Genomic DNA, 19,907 nt, shown 5'->3' on the forward strand with positions numbered 1-19,907 from the left:
GCTGTTATAATATGATATTCATCAAGAATAGCACCACCACATTTATGTGCCATATTGCTATCACGAAGTGAAACTATATATGGAACTGGAGTCAATGCCATTTCTCCACCAATTATTTTATTTGTTTTTTTTCCATGTCCAACTGTTAATGATAAAAAAATACACAAAAATTTACAAATTAATTATTTTTTTATTCTACATTTTATTCTTACTTGAAATAGCCATGAAGATCATCATAATTATTATTGAAATATTCATTTTTTATCAGTGTAGAAATAATTTATTTAGGAAACTAGTGTTACTGACGAAAAAAAATTAATTCTCGTCTCTTTTATTCAATTTTTCTCATTACAATAGTTTAACGTGTTGATTTTTAAATATTGACATTGTAAATATTAATTTTTTTTTTATTCTCGCATGATGTGTCTTAATTATTATTATCATTCTTTCAATTTTAAAATATAAAATTAATTTATTCACGTATACGTAAATATACAGAAAAATAAAAAAGCAAAATATGGAAAATTATTTATTGTTATTTGCAGTTAAATTTAAAATTAATAAAAAAAAATTTCAGCATATTTTTTAGTAATTATTTCTTATTTAAAAATTGTAATAAAATTTAGCTTTTCATTTATTTTTTAATATATATAATAATTCAATTAAATAATTGAGATAAACAATTAAAATTATTAAATGTAAATTGTATTTTCATTTCGTTTTTTTAATTTAATTTTCTTCTGTTTTTTTTTGCAATTAGTACATTCGAAATACAGGATTTGGATCACCTCCTCCACAACCAAGTCTTGGAGGTGCGAATTTTCTGACTCGATCAATCCAACTAAGATGATTGTAGACTTTACTATTGAAAGAAGGTCCTTCCGAAAATTGGGGCATACCACTTGAAACAATACCGATGAGAGTGTTTCCATCAACCAGTGGACCTCCACTGTCACCCTTTATTATTCAGAAACATATTTATTTAGAAAAGATATTGTCTTGTAATTAAATTTATAAATTAAAATAAAACTTACAAACGATGGACAAGCTCCCAAATGATGAACAGCACAAAACATTCCGTCTGAATCACCATTGTAATTCATATATTGATAAAAATCACACAAGGTTTTATTTGTAACAGTTAATTCAATTTTTTTTAAAAAGAATGACATGACTGCTGTACAACCTTCACTACCCCATCCAGAAAGTATGACTCTTGTATTTTCAGTAACATCTTCAGTTGGCAAATCAACTGGTTGAGTATTGGCATTAAATTCAATTGGTCTCATCAACTTTATAAAAAATTAAAAAATAAATTATGTACTGTAAAATTAAATTGATTAATTTTTTATTATATAAATTTTATTTGTACCTTGAAAATAGCAATGTCATATTTTGCAGAAGGTATAGTTTTTGGCACATAATTCATGGGAATAAATGCACTTCGACTTTGATATAATTCACGTGGATCAGCGACAATATTGATATTTGTTCCAACAGTAAAAAATATTTGATTTACAGATTTAAGACTGTGATCTGGATAAAAGAGACAATGAGCTGCTGTTATTATATGATATTCATCAAGAATAGCACCAGCACATCTGTATTCCATTGTTTCATCACGAAGTGCAACAATATATGGAACTGGAGTCAGTACCATTTCTCCACCAATTATTTTATTCGTTTTTTTTCCATGTCCAACTGTTGATGATAAAAAAAATACACAAAAAATTTACAAATTAATTATTTTTTATTATCTATTTTATTCTTACTTGAAATAGCCATGAAGATCATGAAAATTATCATTGAAATATTCATTTTTTATCAGCGTGGAAATAAACTTTGATATTACTGACGAAAAAAATGATAATTCTCGTCCCTTTTATTCAATTCTTATCAACAAAATTCCAACACTATGTAAATATTTTTTTGTTTTTTTTCTAAACGTGTCTAAATTGTTATTATTTTTTTCAAATTTTGAAAAACAAAATTAATTTATTTACGTACAAATATACTCTTGATTTACAACAGAAAATTTATTAATTTTTATTTTTTATTTCGACATTAATTTTATCTAGTTTGAATATAATTTTTATCATCTTATAATCATCACTGATAAATATACAAGTAATTTATAATCACTCAGTTTTTAATTTTTTATTATTTTTTTAATATAATAATATAATTTACAAGTATACTTAATTATCATTTATTTAAAATTGAAATTAAAATAATAATAAAATGTTTTCTACTATTTATTGAAAAAAATCATAATAATTTATTTAAATTCTTTCATATATTTTTGGAGATTTTGTTGAATCATCTATTGTAATATGATTACATACTTTTCTAATCCATATTAAATAAGAATAAACACGTGTATAAATATCTGGTGCATCTGGTAATTCAGGATGACCCATCGACAAAATTCCAATAATTTGATTCTTGTAAATCAATGGACTCCCACTATCACCCTAATTATAAAAATAAATACTCAACATTAATAAACATCTTATTTAATTTAAAAAAAAAATAAAAATATTTAAACTCACATAAGATGGACAATGATTTATGTTATGATATGTACAAATTTTTTCTGGTCCAATGTGAATATTTCTATGATATTCAGCACATTTTTCGTTACTTATAATATTTGTTCCTATTTTTGATAAAAATATTGCTTCTGTTTTCTGACAACTTCTACTTCCCCAGCCAGGTAATTTAACAGGTAAATACATAGTTTTAATAAAATTATTAAATACAACTGGTATTGTTTCGATATTTATTGTTGGCAATTCAACAATTTTAATAACATCATTAAAAATTATTGGTGTTTTTGTCTGAAAATAATTAACAATATTACTTTCTATATCTATTTATTTTATTATTTAAATAATTATATAAAAATTTAATTACTCTCATTATTGCAATATCGTTATTAACATATTCACTGTTAATAATAGCAAAATCTTTATGAATAAATATTTTTGATATTTTATATGATGGAAAAATATCATTCACAATATTAAAACTTGAACCAACAACAATAGTTATATGACGTGGATTAATCAAGTCGGTATCACTCTCATTGTACATACAATGTGCAGCAGTTAATACATGTTTTGAACTAATAATTGTACCTGAACAAAAATTATGTCCTGCATAACGAAGTGATGCCAAGTATGGAAATTCATCTTGAAAAAATATATATAAATAATAAATTAATAATATTTATTGATAAAATTAAAAAGTATATTTAATGATAGAGTATTTTTTTTTAAATTAATTATTACCTATTGAAGTGAGGTGACCGCCAACTATTTTGGAAACTCGTGCATCTACAACTGTTGATAAATAATAATTATTAAATATAAAAAGGTAATTTTAATTAAAAACTTACCATTAATTATTATTGTCAATAAAATTAATTGAATCAATTTTAAAATAACCATTTTTAATTTAAAAAAAAAACTGTTGATATTCCAAGAGAATAAATATCAGTCTGTCATGAAATTCATATCTCAACTTGATTTTTATCCTAAAATTAAAGCAAATAAGTTTTTTTTTTTTGTATTTTTTTATTACAGTGAATAAATGGAATATAATTTTTATTATTATTATTTTTTTTATCTAGTATATTGAGTAACAAAAATGATTTATTACCAATTTTTTTTTTTTAATTTTAACGAGATACCTGGTTTTATAAAAAATTATATTTGATATTTGTTTTAATTTTGAATACTCGATTGTGATAAAAAATTAATTCTATTTAAATAAAAATTGTGAAACATTTTTTTTATTATACTTTAAATTTGATTATTAAGATGGATATGGTTTAAATTCAATTTTAATGTTTAATATTATTTATCTCGTGTGAATAACCTTTTCTATTTGATTTACGTTCACAATTTTGATTTTATATAAAATTAAACCTTTTTATTTTATTTGCAGATTAATTTTTTTATATAAAAATTATGTAGAATTATTATTTTGATGATTTTTAACTTGACAAATTTGAAATTATTAATTTTTTTATCTAGATGCGAGCATCATAATTTTTTAATTTAAAATAAGAAGGTAATTACAAAAAAAAAAAAAGCTATTAAATCATTATTATTTATTTCTTCCAAAAGTTTTATTTATTAAATTTTTAATTGTAATTTTTTACATATCATGTTGAGTATTATAAAATTTATAAATTCAGTCTTGAATGTAATACATTGTTTATTTATTTCTTTGAAAAAAATAAAAAAGTTAACACAAGCCATTCAATTAATCATATTTTTTTTTTTATATGAACTTTAATAGCAATCCATTGGATGGAGGCTTTACTAGAATATTAATTGTCTCAAACAACAATAATTATTATTAATAATAAAATAGAATTATAATGATAATTTCTTTTTTTCAACTAACTTAAATTATCTTTGGAAGATTTGATTTTGTCATTAAAGAAAAATTAATAATAATTAAATAAGTAATAATAATAATTACAATAAATTATTATTAATAAATAATAACAAATTAAGAGTACAATATATACAAGCCTAAATTGTTTTTTGATTATTTGTGACTGCAGCTTGTTTAAGTAATTATTATTAAGTATTTTAAATTAAATCTCACTGGCAAATGAATTTCCCTTAATCACTACTTGACTCTTACCATCATCACCATCAGTTTCATCATGAATATCTTTTTTAAATTTTTTAAATGATTGTATATTTTTAGTTTCATTATTATCTTGTTCAGCAATCATATTGTTGCCTTGATAATCACAACTATCATTAGCAACATTAGTATTTTCAGTTACTTCAATCATCAACGATTGAGGATTATCGACACTTGATGATTCTGCATCATGAGCAATGCTTGGCAAATCATTTTCAGGTGTCATATCTTGAGCTGATGAACTTGTTGGATATCCAGAATCAATTATACCTGATGACCAACTACTTGGTGGACTCATTCTTACTTTCTCATTGTCAACAGGCTTTTCATAATCTTGAGATTTATCAATAGTTAATTTCAATTTTGAAGCTTCATATTTTTCATTTGACTGATCAAAAACACTATTCATGGATAACATAAATTCATCAAGACTATCAATTGACACACTTGTATTATTTGAAGATTTTCTTGACTCTTGACTTAATAAGATACGTCTTGATGATAATTTTTTACTTGTTTGACAAGCAACATCACTATCTGTTGAATTATCACACGAATAAAAATCATTTGAAATGTCTGATTCAGATACTAACATATTTCGTTCAACTTTTTCAGAAGTATCTGATTTATTATGTGGTGTGCTTGTTTCTTTTGGTACATTACAACTTGATGTTAATATATCATTATCATCAAGCTGACTAACATCAGAAGCAGTAATTGAATCATTCAATAATTTTGAACATTCAAAATCTGGATTTGTCAAATCATCAGGACAAATTTGTGAATTATTAAAACTTGAAGATTCTAAGTACATACTGCACATACTTTTTAAATCTCTACAACGAAATTCATCAGAAATAATTTCATGAGATAAATTTAAATCAATTGAATCATTTGTTTCATCAAGTTGTGCTGATTTTGATATTATATCAGAATTATCATGTTCTTTATCATCTTGATAATTATTTAATGTACTTGACACTGGTAATTCATCTCTTTCTTGAATATTTTCAACATGTTTTGAGTCTGCTGAACCATCAAGACACGATGAAATTTCTAATGAAAAATCCATAGATGGTATATTTGATTCATCAAAAGTTTGAACCAAACGAAAATCAATTCCATCAATATTAACATCAAGTGAAGAGTTATTTAAATTATTATTTAATTCATAACCATTATTATCATCATTAACAATAAAATCAGCAACATTATCACGAGCAATTGAAATTGATGAAGGCGATGATACATTATCAAAACTATTATCATCATCAACAGTAGCATTTATATTAGCAATTGAAATTGATGATGGTGATGATACATGATCAAAACTATTATTAATTTGTGATGAATAATCTTCATAATCCATTTCCCAATTTTCATTATCTTGATCATGTATTTCAGGCCATTGATAATTGATTGGTGGACCTGGTTCATCACCCCAATCATCATGATTATCATCAAAATTATTACCATCATCATACAAATTTTCACTGTGATAAGATGAAAATGTTGATAATGCAGGACAAACAACACACAATCCTTTTTCTTCATGATTTGTAATAGTCATTCCAGAATTTTCTAAAACATCTTTAAGTGTTTCAATTGTTACTTGAATATCTGTAATACGATTAGCAAGTATTTCAAGTGACATTTCTTCTTGATCAGTATTAATACTATACTGACGAATATAATATTCTGCTTCTTGAAATATTTTTACTTCATCTGGACGATTATCAACTAATACTGGATAATTTTCATATGCAACAACTTTATAAATATCTTTAATACCAGGTGATTGATAAATTGGTAATTTTGTACGATTAAATATTGCCATTTGTGAACATTTACCAAGATGTTCACTACCAGATGGACCAGCACCAATTCCATCAAATGTCACTTCATATTCTGGATATTTTTTAATAATATTATTTGCCCAATCTTCAAATTCTTTTCTTGTCCATTCAAATTTATGATCCCAGTGTCTAAAACCTTCCATTCGACCAAATAAAACATTAAATTCAGCATTTGGTGTTGTTATTATGGCAACTTGAGGTTTGATAAATCCAAATATATTTGCTGGTAAATTTGCAAGTGTATCTGGATAGAGATGTTCAATTAGCTCAATACAAATTACAGCATCAGTATTGAGTAATACTTCATCAGGATCAGTAATACTTCCTTCAAGAATTTTAATACTCAATGGTGTTTTTCGGCAGTGTAAATAATCAGCAGTTAATGGACGAATTTTATATTTATGCATGTCCAGGATGTCTCTGTCAACATCAACACACAAAATCTCTTCAATGCCTCGAGTATTTTTGAGATAATTTAAAAAACCAAGCTCTGAACAACCAAAATCAACTACCTGAAATTAAATTAATAGATTTAAAATTTAAATAAATAAAAGATTTGTTTTTTTTTTTTTTATTTACTTTTTGTATTTTTCCATTGTATTTTGTGTCAGAGATGACATCGCAAACAGCAGTGTAACGTTGAATATATGCAGGTGGTGAAAAACGAATATTACTCTTTGATGAATAAATATTCTCATTTTCATAATCATCTGGTGTCATTTGAATTGATTCAAAATTAGTTTTATTACTTGATGATTCCTCGGAATTGGAGGTTAATTTTTTTGATTTTAAAAAATAATTAGCAATTGCGTGTTTATTGTAAATGTATTTTCCAAATAAATAAAAAAATTGGATAAATACAACAAGCATTTTGAATTTTTATTTAATGTTTTAAGTCATTAATTATTATTAATATATTTTCACGAGTATTATTAGAGCGTTGTTGTTATTTTAACACAAAGTACGACGCCATTAAATTTTTTTTTAATCTCAATTATAATTGGAGGTTATAAATAAAAATAACAAACACTAATAAATGTTTTTTATTAATTAAATATAACTTTTAATTGTCATTAAAAAATTAAATTCGTATTTTTTATTAATTTACAAAAAACTGTTAGTGTTTTTTACTATTTTTTTTTTACTTTCCCGCCAATCAAATTAATCAAAATTAATAAAAAACAAATCGATATATTGATTAATTAATTTACTCGATTCTCGACAAGTTCAAATTGTAATTAAACCAAATGGTAGTCACGTGGTTGCTCAAATCAATTTTGCAATCAACAAAAATAAAGTAAAAGTAGCAAAAAAAAAAATTAAAAAAATTGCTTACGTTCTGTCAAAAAAAAAAAAAAGTAAATAATGTTCAAAAAAAAAATATAATGTGATGATTTAGAAATTACTCTTGTTTGTTTATATTTTTAGAAAATTTTTACTCGTTAATTAATTTTTATTTTTACTCCATATAAAAAATTTAAAAAAATAATAAATAAAAAACTGTGAAATTTGTGATATTTTATTGTTAATTTGTTTTTTTTTGCCACGCATTTACAATATTGTTGTGTTTAACTTTTCGAATTTATAATTTTTTAAAAAGCAACATATCATTTTATAATTGCATTTGTTTATTAAACAATAATAAAACATAATAAAAATGTTTAATTACAATAAATTTGTGTTATTGCAAATTAGTTTACTAGTCATAACCTCAGTGGGTGGTGTTGAAAATCAGGAAAAATCAGATCCAATTATTAATTCAACAAAGGTAAAACAATAATAAATAAATATAATTCAAGCATCACAATTATTATTTTGTTTTTTTAATTTCCAGGAGCTTCTTTTAAACAATCCAAACAAAAAAATTACAGTAGCAGAAGGTATACAATTATCACCTCAAGATTTACCAAAATCCAATTTAAAAAATGTCGTTAAAAAAATAGAAACAAAATTATCATCTCCAGAAGAAATACCTTCAAATTCAACAGTAGAATATACAACAAAATCAAGTGTTGTTGCAAGAAAAGGAGTAGATCAATTACCAATTGATTCATCAATAAATATTAATAATAAAAATTTAACAAAAATAATTTTAAATACTAGCAAAAATAAAACTGATGAAACAGCAACAACAACTGATAAAACTTCTATAACAACAACACCAACAACAACAACATCAACAACGACAATAAAAACAACAACAAAAAAACCATTTAAACCAAAACCAACAGCAACTGGTGATGATGATGTTGAAGTTGATGCTAAACCATTTCCAAGTATGCCAACAAAAACACCACCAATTGGAATGCCATCTAAAATAAGTTATGTTATTCCAGTTGTATTAACAATTTTAGTTGGTACATTATTTATTGTATTTGTATTATTTTTATATAGAAATGGTAGAGAATATTGGGAAAAACGTCATTATCGTAGAATGGATTTTCTCATTGATGGAATGTACAATGAATGACTAGTTAAAAAAACAATTTTAACATTATCATTATTATTAATTTTTATACTATCATTATATTTAAATCAATTGATATTTTTTAACTCACTTTGATAATTATTTTTTTTTTATTTATCATTTATTTGTGCACGAGAAAAAAATAAAATAATTAATATTTTTTTTTAGATTTTTCTCAATTTAAATTGTAAAAATATTTTTCATTTATACAGTCATATAAAATTTTTTCATTTGTTTTAAATTTGATCAAAGTTATTAGAGATTTTTTTAAATAAATTTTGAAAATTATTTTTTAATACTGATATGTGGTAAAAGATCACCAATTGTTGATGTATAATAATCAGGAATTAATTCTTTATCATCATTTGATGATGATTTTTTCCATGTATTAATATCATCAATACTATTAACACCAGTTAGTACCATAAGTGTTTTAAAACCACAACGTTTACCAAGTAAAATATCAGTATTGGCACGATCACCAATCATCAATGTACGTTTTGGATCAATTTTATATTGTGTTGATAACAAACTTGATACATATGGAGCTGGTTTACCCATTATTGTTGCTTTTCTTTCTGAGCATGTTTCAATACATCTTACGAAACTGCCAGTACCTAGAAAGCCAATAAATATCATCAATTTTAAAGCAATATTTCAATATTAATAAATAGAGCAAATCATGACTACTTGATCTTCCATTAATAATTATTATTAACATTTTAATTACCTGGTATAATCATTTTATTTGATGTTGGAAATCTTTCATCAGTATTGGTGCCAATAAATTTGACATTTTTATCATTTAAATATGTTGCTGCTTTGAGCATTTTAATGACACTAAAATGTTCATCAAAACCAACAACAACAGCACCAATATCTGCATCTGGTTTTATTAATTCACAATTTAATGGTCCAACAACTGGATCTGGTCCTACTCCAGTATGTTGAATACCAACTTTGTCCAATTCTTTGGCAATAGCTTATCATAAAATAAAGCAATAATTATATTAAATAAGAATATTGTATATATATTTTTTTAATTTTTTTTCGTTCTTGTTTTTTATTAATAAATAAATAATAATATTGATAATTTGTTTTTTTACTAACCTGGTGATCCAATGATATATACTTTTTTTTTAAAGTTCATATCTTGTAAATATTTTGCTGTTAAATATGATGTACATAAAATATTATCAGTTGTTGCTGTAAAATGCAACTTTTTACATTTATCAACCAATTCATCACGAGTTTTTGTACCATTATTTGTAACATAGAAAATTTTTTTTCCAGAATTTAGAAATGCATTCATGACATTTGCTGCATTTTCTACTGGATCATTTTGAAACCAGAGTACTCCTAAATTAATAAATGAATTAATTAGTTTAGAAATCAACATTTTAATGATAAAATTATTATTATTATCAACTTACCATCACAATCTGTCAAAATTGTATCAAATGAATTGATAATTTTACTGAATTCTTCGGGTTTTAAACTGTTTAAATTTAATCCAGCCATTTTATCTGTAACAAAAATAATATCAGCATGAAAAATCATTTGTCATTTGCGGTTTGATGAAAATTAAAAAATTGATTGATTGATTTTCTTTGTTTTTTTTTTTTATTTTTGTTTCGTTGATTAAAAATGATAAATATATATTTATTTTTAGGATAAAAAGTGACATTTTTATAGTTTAATTTTAGTTTATTTATAAATTATTTAATTTTAATATATAAAATAGGTTTCTGACCTTGAGTTATTTTAAAGACCAATAATTTCGATATCTAAAAATCCAACTTGACACTGTAAACGTTGATAAATATCTGCGCAAACTCTTTCACGTGTTACAAAATTATATTTTTTAATTTCTTTTTTTTTTTTATATTAGAAATTGCGCAGGTTAGAATTCTAATCGAAATATCCACGTCGACAAGATTATGTAAATAAAGATAAACAAAGAAAAAAATATTAATTCTTTTTTTATGAAAAAAAAAAAACAAGACAATCGTGATAAAATAAAATAAAAAAAAAACAAAAAGATAATTTTAAAAATAGATATTAATAATAATAATGTATAGATTAAAAAATTACCTGAAAAAAATTAATTAAATATTAGCTTTATAAAATAATAAAAATACTCAACATTTTAATAATTAAATTTAAAAATTATTTATTATTTTTTATTTATTACAAATAAAATTAAATAACTAAAAAATTTTTTTGTTATTCATTTTGTTATTTTGTAATTTCTTATTTGATTTTTTATTTTTTCTTTTAATTTGTCGATAAGCAGTTATTGTTTTATTTCTTTTAACAGAATCAGGATTATTTAATTTTCTTAAATAACCAAATCCACCACCACCAAGACGTTTTTCTGGTATTAAAATATCATCAGCTCCTACTTTTAAATCAAATGCAGGTGGAACAATAAATCCATAAGATTTAGCAACTTCAGCAATGTCCAATTGTTCAACATTAAAAATATTTTTCATACTGTTAGAGTCATAAACTCGCATGAATGATTTGTATGCTTCTCTTGCCAATGTATATAAAATATAATTTTCTTTAACAAGTTTTTCAATCTACAAAAAAAAATAAAATTATTTATAATTATTATTAACAAAATTACAAGTAACAATATGATATTTTTTAATTAAAAAATAATTACTTGAGGTTGAATATCAGCAATGTGATTTTTGCAATATTTTAATTCATCCATATGAACATTTAAGCTTTGTAAATAATTAACAAATTCATTTTCTTTTTCATGTAAAAATAATAGAGCTTGACTATTTTTGTCTTGGCTATTTTTTGTTACTTTAATTCGTTGAAGATATTCCTGAAAATTGAAAAATTGTTAAAGCTTGTTTAATCGAGTTAAAAATAATAATAAAAAAGTAGTATTTACCACTGGATTATTTGGAGGATCAAATTGAATTGTTAAATCAACAATTGGCAATTCAAGATCTTTGATAGAAACATGTGTACATAAAAGAACTCCTGATGATGATTTGCAATATCTTGAAAGAATATATTTACGTTTTGACTCATTATGTGTTTCCTAAATTTAATTGAAAAAAATAATTAAGACATTAAATTTTTGTATAATTAATACCGAAGGTTTTAATAAATACTTACGAGTATACTTGTTGTAGTAATTTCAAGATGAAAAAATAATTCTTGATGATACTCAATAGACTTATCAGAGCTCAAAAAAATAACAATTTTTTTATTACGATTTTTTTTAATAAATGTGTTTAATAATAAAAATTTTTTATCACTTTGACAAAACACATAATCTATATTTGTTCCTTCAAAATTAATTTCTTCTTTGACATCAATTTTAGTGTCTATTGGTATTTGTTCATCAACAGAATCTGATGAATTTTCAATCAATGATTCATTAACAATATTAATTTTTTTACTCTTTTTTTTATCAATAACTTTATTTGATATTTTTTTTAATACTTTATCATTTTTAACATCTGTAATTAATTAATTATTATTTTATTATTTTAATTAATAATAACCTCAAAAATAAACATGTCCAAACACTTACCAGTTTTATTCTTTTTTAATTGAGTTGTTTCAACTTTTGTATTTTTTTTATCTTTTTTCATTGAAATATTTTTATTAACTGCCATGATTTTGTTAGTTTTATTGTTCAACTATTTTATTTAATAAATTATTGCTCTCTAAATTAACATTTAACAACGAGACACGCACGTTTTTATTGTAGACTTTAAATAACAATAATAATTTTTTCTAAATAATCAAAAATGGCAGACTATCATATGATTGGCTAATAAATGTGAATTTTGTTTAACAGATGGCATTGACAATCCTAAAAATTGCTAAAAATTAATTTTAATTTATTTCTCTGCAGAAAAAATATATTTGCCAGGATTTTTTGAGTCTAAACTGTTTAGAATTATTTCCTAAATCATCCAGGCGATTTCTAGTACAATCTTTCTTTACATTCGAATTGTATAATCAAAAAATTAGATGATTTATTTGTAGATCTTTAATTTACCAACTCTTTCAGACAAAATGGCCGAAATTTGTTTGTTTTTTTTTCTATCGTTTCTCTCTCACTCTCTCTTTGTTTGGTTACTGTGTCTGCACCACGTGTTTCCAAATAATTATCAGATCAGCTTTTTATTTTCTTAATGTTGACTAACATCTGTCAAGTTATAAATAACAACCCAGTAAATAAATAAATAAACAACCCAGTAAATAAATAAACAATCTATTCAACTTTTAAAAAATATGGGACATTCAGAGAGTCAAAATCCTGATCCTTCATTTGAAGATGGAAAAAGTGATAAATCCATGGAAACAAATTCTGATAAATCATATAGAACAACAAGATCTGATAGAAAACGTAAATTGAATGATAAAAAAAATGAACCAACAACAAAAAAACAAAAAAATGATAATGAGGTTTGTCATGTAAATATTTATATTTCTATAATAAATTTCCAACAATATGAAAAAAATAATGATTAATTATATTATTAAATGTATACAGAAACCATTCAAGTGTACCATTGAAGATTGTGATAAATCATATGGTCAATCAAAATCATTGAAAAGACACATAATGCTAAAACACAGTGACTATGAAAAAGATTTAATGGATGACAATGAAACAATTGCAAGTAGTTTTGATGGTACATCAGTATCAAGTGACATTAATGCAATTAAAAAACATAAATGTACTTATGATGGTTGTCAAGCTGCATTTAGAAGACCATCAAGACTTGTTTGGCATATTCGACAACATACTGGAGAGGTTTGTCATTGATTACAATTGAAATTAATTATTTAAAATTGCTAAAAGCTATAATTGATGGTTTTTTTCTTGATGACTTTCACAGCGACCTTTTCAATGTACATTTGAAAATTGTGACAAAGCATATGCGACAGGATCGCATCTGAAAAGACATCAACAAACACATGAAAATCTTGAAAAATGCATTGTGTAAGTATAAATAATTTTGTAATATTTATTTATATTAATTTAATATTATAATTAAATTAATATTTTTCTTTAAAGATGCACTGATTGTCCAAGTACATTTAAAAGTCTTCAAAATTTGAAAAAACATTATTCTCGTGTACATGATAAAGAATCAAGAAAATTATGTTGTAATATATGTGAAATGAGATTTAGAAAAAAATATAAACTTGATGAACATATTGCAGCACACAATGGAATATATCATGAGTGTAATAAATGTGGTAAACATTTTAAAACACTATATTTTTTAAATAAACATATAGCTTGTGCACATGCTAAAAAAACATATAAATGTCCATATGAAGAGTGTGGTGAAATATTTGACACATGGAATGCTAGAACAGTTCACAAAATAGATTGTTCATATGCACCAAGTAAATATTAATAATTACTATAATTATGTATATATTATAATTGTATCTAATTTTTTGTTTTTTTGTAATTCAGGATATCCTTGTACAGAATGTACAAAAGTATTTAAAATAAATAGTGTTTTAAAAAAGCACATGATATCACATGAGGAAAAGGATATGGTTTATCCTTGTCCAATAGATAATTGTTCAAAATATTATAAGGAGAGAAGAAATTTAAATGTTCACATGGCTAACAAACATTTGGAACCAAAAAAATATACTTGTGATTATTGTAATGTTGTTGTAACATGTAAATCATCAATTAGACGACACATAACAAGTCTCCACATGTCAGACAGGCCATCAACATCAACAGCAACAACATCAACTGATAATAATAATAATAAAAAAAAACGTAGAGATGTTGGTGGAGTTAAAAAAAGTGTGGTTGGTAAATTAATTGGATTGGAACTTCCTCGAGGTGTTCAAAAAGAATTGCTTGATAGAATGACTGATATCAGCATTGAAGATAAATTATTTGAACCACCTTCATAAATTTATTATCATCTTAATATAATATCACCTTGATAGTCATCTTTTTCTTTATAAATTGTTAAGCTTTGTTTTCCTAATAAACATAAATCAAATAATTATGATAATAACCATCAAAGTTTAGGGTTTTTTTTTTTTGTATTTATTGTTTTTAGGAATATATATATATAATGTTTTTTGTTTCTTTTTTATTTTTAAATATATAAAACAGTACAAATATTTGCAGATATATTGCATTGAGTATAATATTATGTTTGGAAAGAAAAAAAAAAAAAACAAACATCTTAAAAACTACCTCATAAAAGTATCATTTAAATAATAAATTTTTCGATAATGATTATAATAGAGTTGATTGATTAATTGATTTAATAAATAATTAATGAAATTATTAAGCCAATATTACAGTTAATAAATAAAATATTTATAATTGATGAAAAAAAAAAACTTTTGGTGCATTGTTGATTTAAAGTTTAAAAAAATTTATTGTTGATTTATTTGGCGAAGATATTCTGGTGCATGATAATGTTGTTGTTGTGAATGTGCTAATGATGGATGAATTGGAGGTGGAAAACAACGTACATGTTCAACACTTGTTGAATCACTGTCACCACTTTTTAAATATTTATTTAATACAGCAAATATTTGTGAATTTAATACTTGAAATCTTCTAATACGATCAACCATACGTTTAAGATGTATACCTTTAACATTTTCATCTTTACCATCAACTCTTTGTACTCTTAATATATGATAACAAAAATCAAGTGCTTCAAAACGTCTTTGTTGTCCAAGTAGTACAATCATAGCACAACCAGCCCAATGTAAACCTTCACCAAATAATTCTTCAACAGTAAATTCTGTATCACCAACAGGTATACAATATACAAATTGTAATGCTGACCATAAACGATGAAATTCTGTACATTCATCAATATTCATAACACCATTTGTTGGTGGTGGTCCAACCCATATTGGATCATCCAAAAAACTTTTTAATCTACTTAATACAATTTCAAATATTGATAAACCACAACATAAACGTTCTCTTGTTAATAAATCACCTTCTCTAGCAATCATAGCTTGTTTAGCTGTACCTAATTTATCAACATTTGGTACAATTTGTAATGCTGAATATTTAGCTTCTAATCTTTTTTGTTTTGTTTCTGGTTTTTCACCTTCTTTACAATATGGTCGTGGTAATATATTTTGAAATGGTGCTGCATGTAATAAATCACATACTTCTTCTTGTGATAATGCTTGTTCCATTAATAAACAAAATAATATTGTATTACCAAATTCACGAAATGTATGAAATAATTCAGTTTTAGCATCTGGATATTGTACAATATCATTTAATTGTGCATGATAATAACCAAGTACACCTGGTGAACCATAATCATAACGTGGTAATTTACATACTTTTGGCATTGCTTCCATTAATGTTTTTGTAAATTGTAATAAACTACCTTGTATTAATGATTTAACAATTTTTAATAGCTCTTCCATAACAACAGCAATACCTTGATAACCAAGTAATTTACACATTGTACGAAAATGATATGGACCAACAAAACCATTGTATTGTCCATATTGTGTATTATATGATAAATTTAATTGTTTTGAACCCCATAAATAATGATGTGACATTTGTGGTGGTTTATCACGATGTACTGGTTGTACAAATTGTAAACCACGACATTTAACAAAACGATTTGTTGCTGCATTATAACAATAATTTGGTAAAAAATCATAATTCAACTCCCAAAAAACATGTAATGTTATTCTACCATATGGTGCTAATACATTATGATTAGCTTCACGAAACATTGCATCATATTCATCAAGTGCAAGCCATTTTGATAATAACTTATGACATAAACGATTAACTTGTAATAAACCATCAAGTTCAACAACACCAGTTATATCACCAGATTCAAATTTACTTATTGCATAATCTAAACTTTTTTGCATATCAGCATTAATTCTTTGTGTTATTAATTTATTTAAATCAATACTACGTCCAAGTAATTGTACATGACGTTGTTTTAATAATGTTTCATAACGATTTGCACGTGGATATGGTAATAAATATGCACCAAGTGCAACACATTCAACACGAAAACGTTTATCAAGTAATATTGATGATGCTAATTGTTTATAATGTGAAAATATTTGTTCACTAAGTTTATAAACAAATTGATCAAAACATAAATTAACTTCAGCTTCAACTTCATCATATAAAAATTGTTTTCTAAATATTGTTAATGCATATAATGCACTATCATTATATAAATCAAGTGGATATAATACATATTCCATCATTGATGGTTCTTTACTACGTAATATATGATCAGTTAATATCCATGGCATTGACATTTCAATTGGAAATTGTATTCTTTTTTCCATTGTTATTAAATCACTACATTCTTCATTATGTTGATGACGTACTTGACATTTATTTATTTTTCTTCCCATTGTCATTTCAAGATAAAATTCACGATACCATAATTGTGATAAATCACAACAATTTTGTAATGATTCACTAAAATTTAATAAATATGACCAATAAAAACTTGTTTTATGAAATTGATCAATTTGTACAAGATATTGTCCATCAATATCTTTACGTAGTGTTCTTTTACCACCACTTTTATCAGCAATTAATGATTCTAACATTGTTCTAACCATATATAGTTGTGTTGATGATGGACCAACATTACGTCTTGGTACTTTAATACCAAAACCATTATCTGGATCTTTTTTACCTTTTAGAGCTGGATCACTCAATGGTTCAACACCAAAATGCCAATCAGCACATGTTTCACGTACAGATACAATAATACTACGTATTAAATCTTTTTTATTTTTAATTGCTTTACGTAATGGTTCACGTAATAGCAATTGTACAAAATCTTGTAATTCAGCATAAATATTACGACGTATTGCATCAATAAATACTGTTTCCATACGTGCCATTAATACTTGTAGACCTTTTATCATTGCAATTACCTCAATAAGTGCAAATTTTTCTTCATCAGTATAATTATAACGTGTTGCACGTTCATATTCTTCAGCTTCTTGTGGACATTCTTTATTCATATGATGATCTGTTGGATGTAATAATTTCCAACTATATAATTCAGTAACAACACTTGTCCATTGTGATAATAATTGTAAACCACGTAATGCTAATTCAGCTGTATCTTGATTTTCATTATCACTACCACATTCTTTATATGTTGTTGTAACTTCATTACTATACTTTGCTAATTCACTAATATATTTAACATGATCTTCACGTATTTGTGGTAAATGTACCATTAAATCAGCTTGTGGTGACATTGAATTTGATGATGATGATAAGGGCCATCTTGATGCCTCAAAATGTTTTGAACGTTTTATATAATTAAATGGTGCTATTTGCATATCACCAAATAATGGTACAACTTCAAGATTTTTAAATATTCTATCAATTCTATCAAGTTTAAGCTTTTTTTTTTGATCAAGTTTATTTATATTACATAATTCACTGTCCATTAAAAATAAACCAAAACCCATTACTTTAACTAGCATATGTTTTTCATTTGGTGTTAAATACATTTTTGTTTCAAACATATGTACACATATATTAACAACATCAGCAAGTAATTCTTCATATCCAGTTATTTTTTCTAAATTTTCTTTAACAGTATCACGTATTTTATTTTGTGTTGCTAAAAACATTGATAAATTTTGTGATTCTTGTAATGTTTGTGAATCAGACATGACTTTTAAAAATTGTGCTGCACGACGATATGTTGAATAATCATTTTTAACTGATGATTTCATATTTTTTAATTCATCTAATACAGCAAACATATTTATAAATTTACCAAGTGTTAATAAATATGCTTCAGATACAAAATCTTTACGTTTTTCATGATGACATAAACGTTTAACTTCAGCTGAAAATCTATCAATAGCTTTTCTTTGAAAATACATAAAATTTAATAATTTATTAACTTCTGGAGCAAGTACTTCAACTGTTTTTTCATATATTTCAACACGATTTGGTTGTTCATTTGATTTTGGTTGTGGTATTGCACGTGAACAACATCTCCATGTATATAACATAACAGCATGCTCAAGACCTTCTTCAAGTAGCTCATTTAAACTAGCATGTACTGTTGCTTCTTCAATATATTTTGCAATACCAGTTACAAAACCATTTCTATCTTCAAAATTTGTATCAAAATTTGCTTGATATACAACTGAGCATGGTTGTGCCTCAATACAAGGTTGTTCATCTGGTAATGTAAATTCATCAAGTACATCGACATTTGACAGGGCATCGCCCAGTGTTACCTTGTCAGTTGTCATTATTTCTTCTATTGTTATTATTCAAATGACAACGACCTAAATAAAAAATACAAAACAATCAAATTATTATTATTTAAAAGTCTACATATATAATTTAATTTATTGTTGATAATAATCATTTATTTATTTATAAACCAATAATAATAACAACATGACAGCTAGTCGGTGAGTTGAAAAAAAAAAAATAAATAAAATTATGACAATCAAGTATTTTTGTAGATTAAAATTATTTGCAAGTAGCTGTTTAAATACCTTGGATTTTTATTCTAGTTATGTTGATACTTGATTATTGTTAAAAACTTTATTATTTATTAATTTTTATACAGAATAATTACCGTGAATAAATGACGCCTTGATAAAACTCCATTTACCCCACCCACAAAATCCAATTGACAGTGCTCTCTTTCTTTCTCTCTCTCTCCTCTCTTCAATGTGCATGTGTGTGTAATTTTTTTTTTTATTTTGTGTTTTTGTCGCATTAAAACCACAAGGTTGATTTTCAATTTTATTATTTAGCTAACTATGGTTTTTCATTACTAAAAAAAATATTAAACCAACAATTCAATTTAATAATTAATAATAATAATTTGTTCATATTTTTCAAGTGAAATTTTTGAAGAGAAAAA

The 19,907-nt window shown here is 24.4% G+C and overlaps 6 protein-coding genes across 8 annotated transcripts; 2 read left to right on the top strand and 4 right to left on the bottom strand.

The window, feature by feature from the left end:
* Positions 1-756: 756 nt before the first annotated feature.
* On the bottom strand, positions 757-4,268 carry LOC122847408 (mite allergen Der p 3-like). The gene is made up of 8 exons (XM_044145064.1): positions 4,262-4,268; positions 3,033-3,194; positions 2,917-2,969; positions 2,553-2,840; positions 2,342-2,474; positions 1,419-1,644; positions 1,035-1,284; positions 757-957 (listed from the first exon to the last, which is right to left on the bottom strand). The coding sequence occupies exons 1-8, from the start codon at positions 4,266-4,268 to the stop codon at positions 757-759; spliced, it is 1,320 nt and encodes a 439-aa protein (XP_044000999.1).
* A 129-nt stretch (positions 4,269-4,397) lies between these two features.
* LOC122860190 (protein PFC0760c) lies at positions 4,398-7,516 on the bottom strand. The gene is made up of 2 exons (XM_044163886.1): positions 7,104-7,516; positions 4,398-7,036 (listed from the first exon to the last, which is right to left on the bottom strand). Exons 1-2 carry the CDS (start codon positions 7,392-7,394, stop codon positions 4,613-4,615), a joined length of 2,715 nt encoding a protein of 904 aa, XP_044019821.1. The 5' UTR covers positions 7,395-7,516; the 3' UTR covers positions 4,398-4,612.
* Positions 7,517-7,769: 253 nt separating this feature from the next.
* LOC122860192 (ras guanine nucleotide exchange factor E) lies at positions 7,770-10,081 on the top strand. The gene is made up of 2 exons (XM_044163888.1): positions 7,770-8,292; positions 8,359-10,081. Exons 1-2 carry the CDS (start codon positions 8,182-8,184, stop codon positions 8,992-8,994), a joined length of 747 nt encoding a protein of 248 aa, XP_044019823.1. The 5' UTR covers positions 7,770-8,181; the 3' UTR covers positions 8,995-10,081.
* On the bottom strand, positions 9,083-10,941 carry LOC122860191 (glycerol-3-phosphate phosphatase). Its single transcript, XM_044163887.1, has 5 exons — positions 10,745-10,941; positions 10,425-10,517; positions 10,102-10,350; positions 9,722-9,973; positions 9,083-9,608 (listed from the first exon to the last, which is right to left on the bottom strand). Exons 2-5 carry the CDS (start codon positions 10,510-10,512, stop codon positions 9,277-9,279), a joined length of 921 nt encoding a protein of 306 aa, XP_044019822.1. The 5' UTR covers positions 10,513-10,517; positions 10,745-10,941; the 3' UTR covers positions 9,083-9,276.
* Positions 10,942-13,251: 2,310 nt separating this feature from the next.
* LOC122860193 (transcription factor IIIA-like) lies at positions 13,252-14,972 on the top strand. 2 transcript variants are annotated; one of them, XM_044163889.1, is made up of 5 exons: positions 13,252-13,446; positions 13,526-13,789; positions 13,875-13,978; positions 14,054-14,391; positions 14,465-14,972. In XM_044163889.1, the coding sequence occupies exons 1-5, from the start codon at positions 13,264-13,266 to the stop codon at positions 14,923-14,925; spliced, it is 1,350 nt and encodes a 449-aa protein (XP_044019824.1). In that variant the 5' UTR covers positions 13,252-13,263; the 3' UTR covers positions 14,926-14,972. The 2 variants fall into 2 exon arrangements, with proteins under 2 accessions (XP_044019824.1, XP_044019825.1); XM_044163890.1 differs by having other exon boundaries at positions 13,252-13,437.
* Positions 14,973-15,397: 425 nt separating this feature from the next.
* On the bottom strand, positions 15,398-19,723 carry LOC122860194 (cytoplasmic FMR1-interacting protein). 2 transcript variants are annotated; one of them, XM_044163892.1, is made up of 2 exons: positions 19,617-19,723; positions 15,398-19,317 (listed from the first exon to the last, which is right to left on the bottom strand). In XM_044163892.1, exon 2 carries the CDS (start codon positions 19,279-19,281, stop codon positions 15,403-15,405), a length of 3,879 nt encoding a protein of 1,292 aa, XP_044019827.1. In that variant the 5' UTR covers positions 19,282-19,317; positions 19,617-19,723; the 3' UTR covers positions 15,398-15,402. The 2 variants fall into 2 exon arrangements, with proteins under 2 accessions (XP_044019827.1, XP_044019826.1); XM_044163891.1 differs by having other exon boundaries at positions 19,534-19,669.
* Between the last annotated feature and the right edge of the window lie 184 nt (positions 19,724-19,907).

This window comes from Aphidius gifuensis, linkage group LG1 (genome assembly GCF_014905175.1).
Source record: "Aphidius gifuensis isolate YNYX2018 linkage group LG1, ASM1490517v1, whole genome shotgun sequence".
Lineage (NCBI taxonomy): Eukaryota > Metazoa > Arthropoda > Insecta > Hymenoptera > Braconidae > Aphidius > Aphidius gifuensis.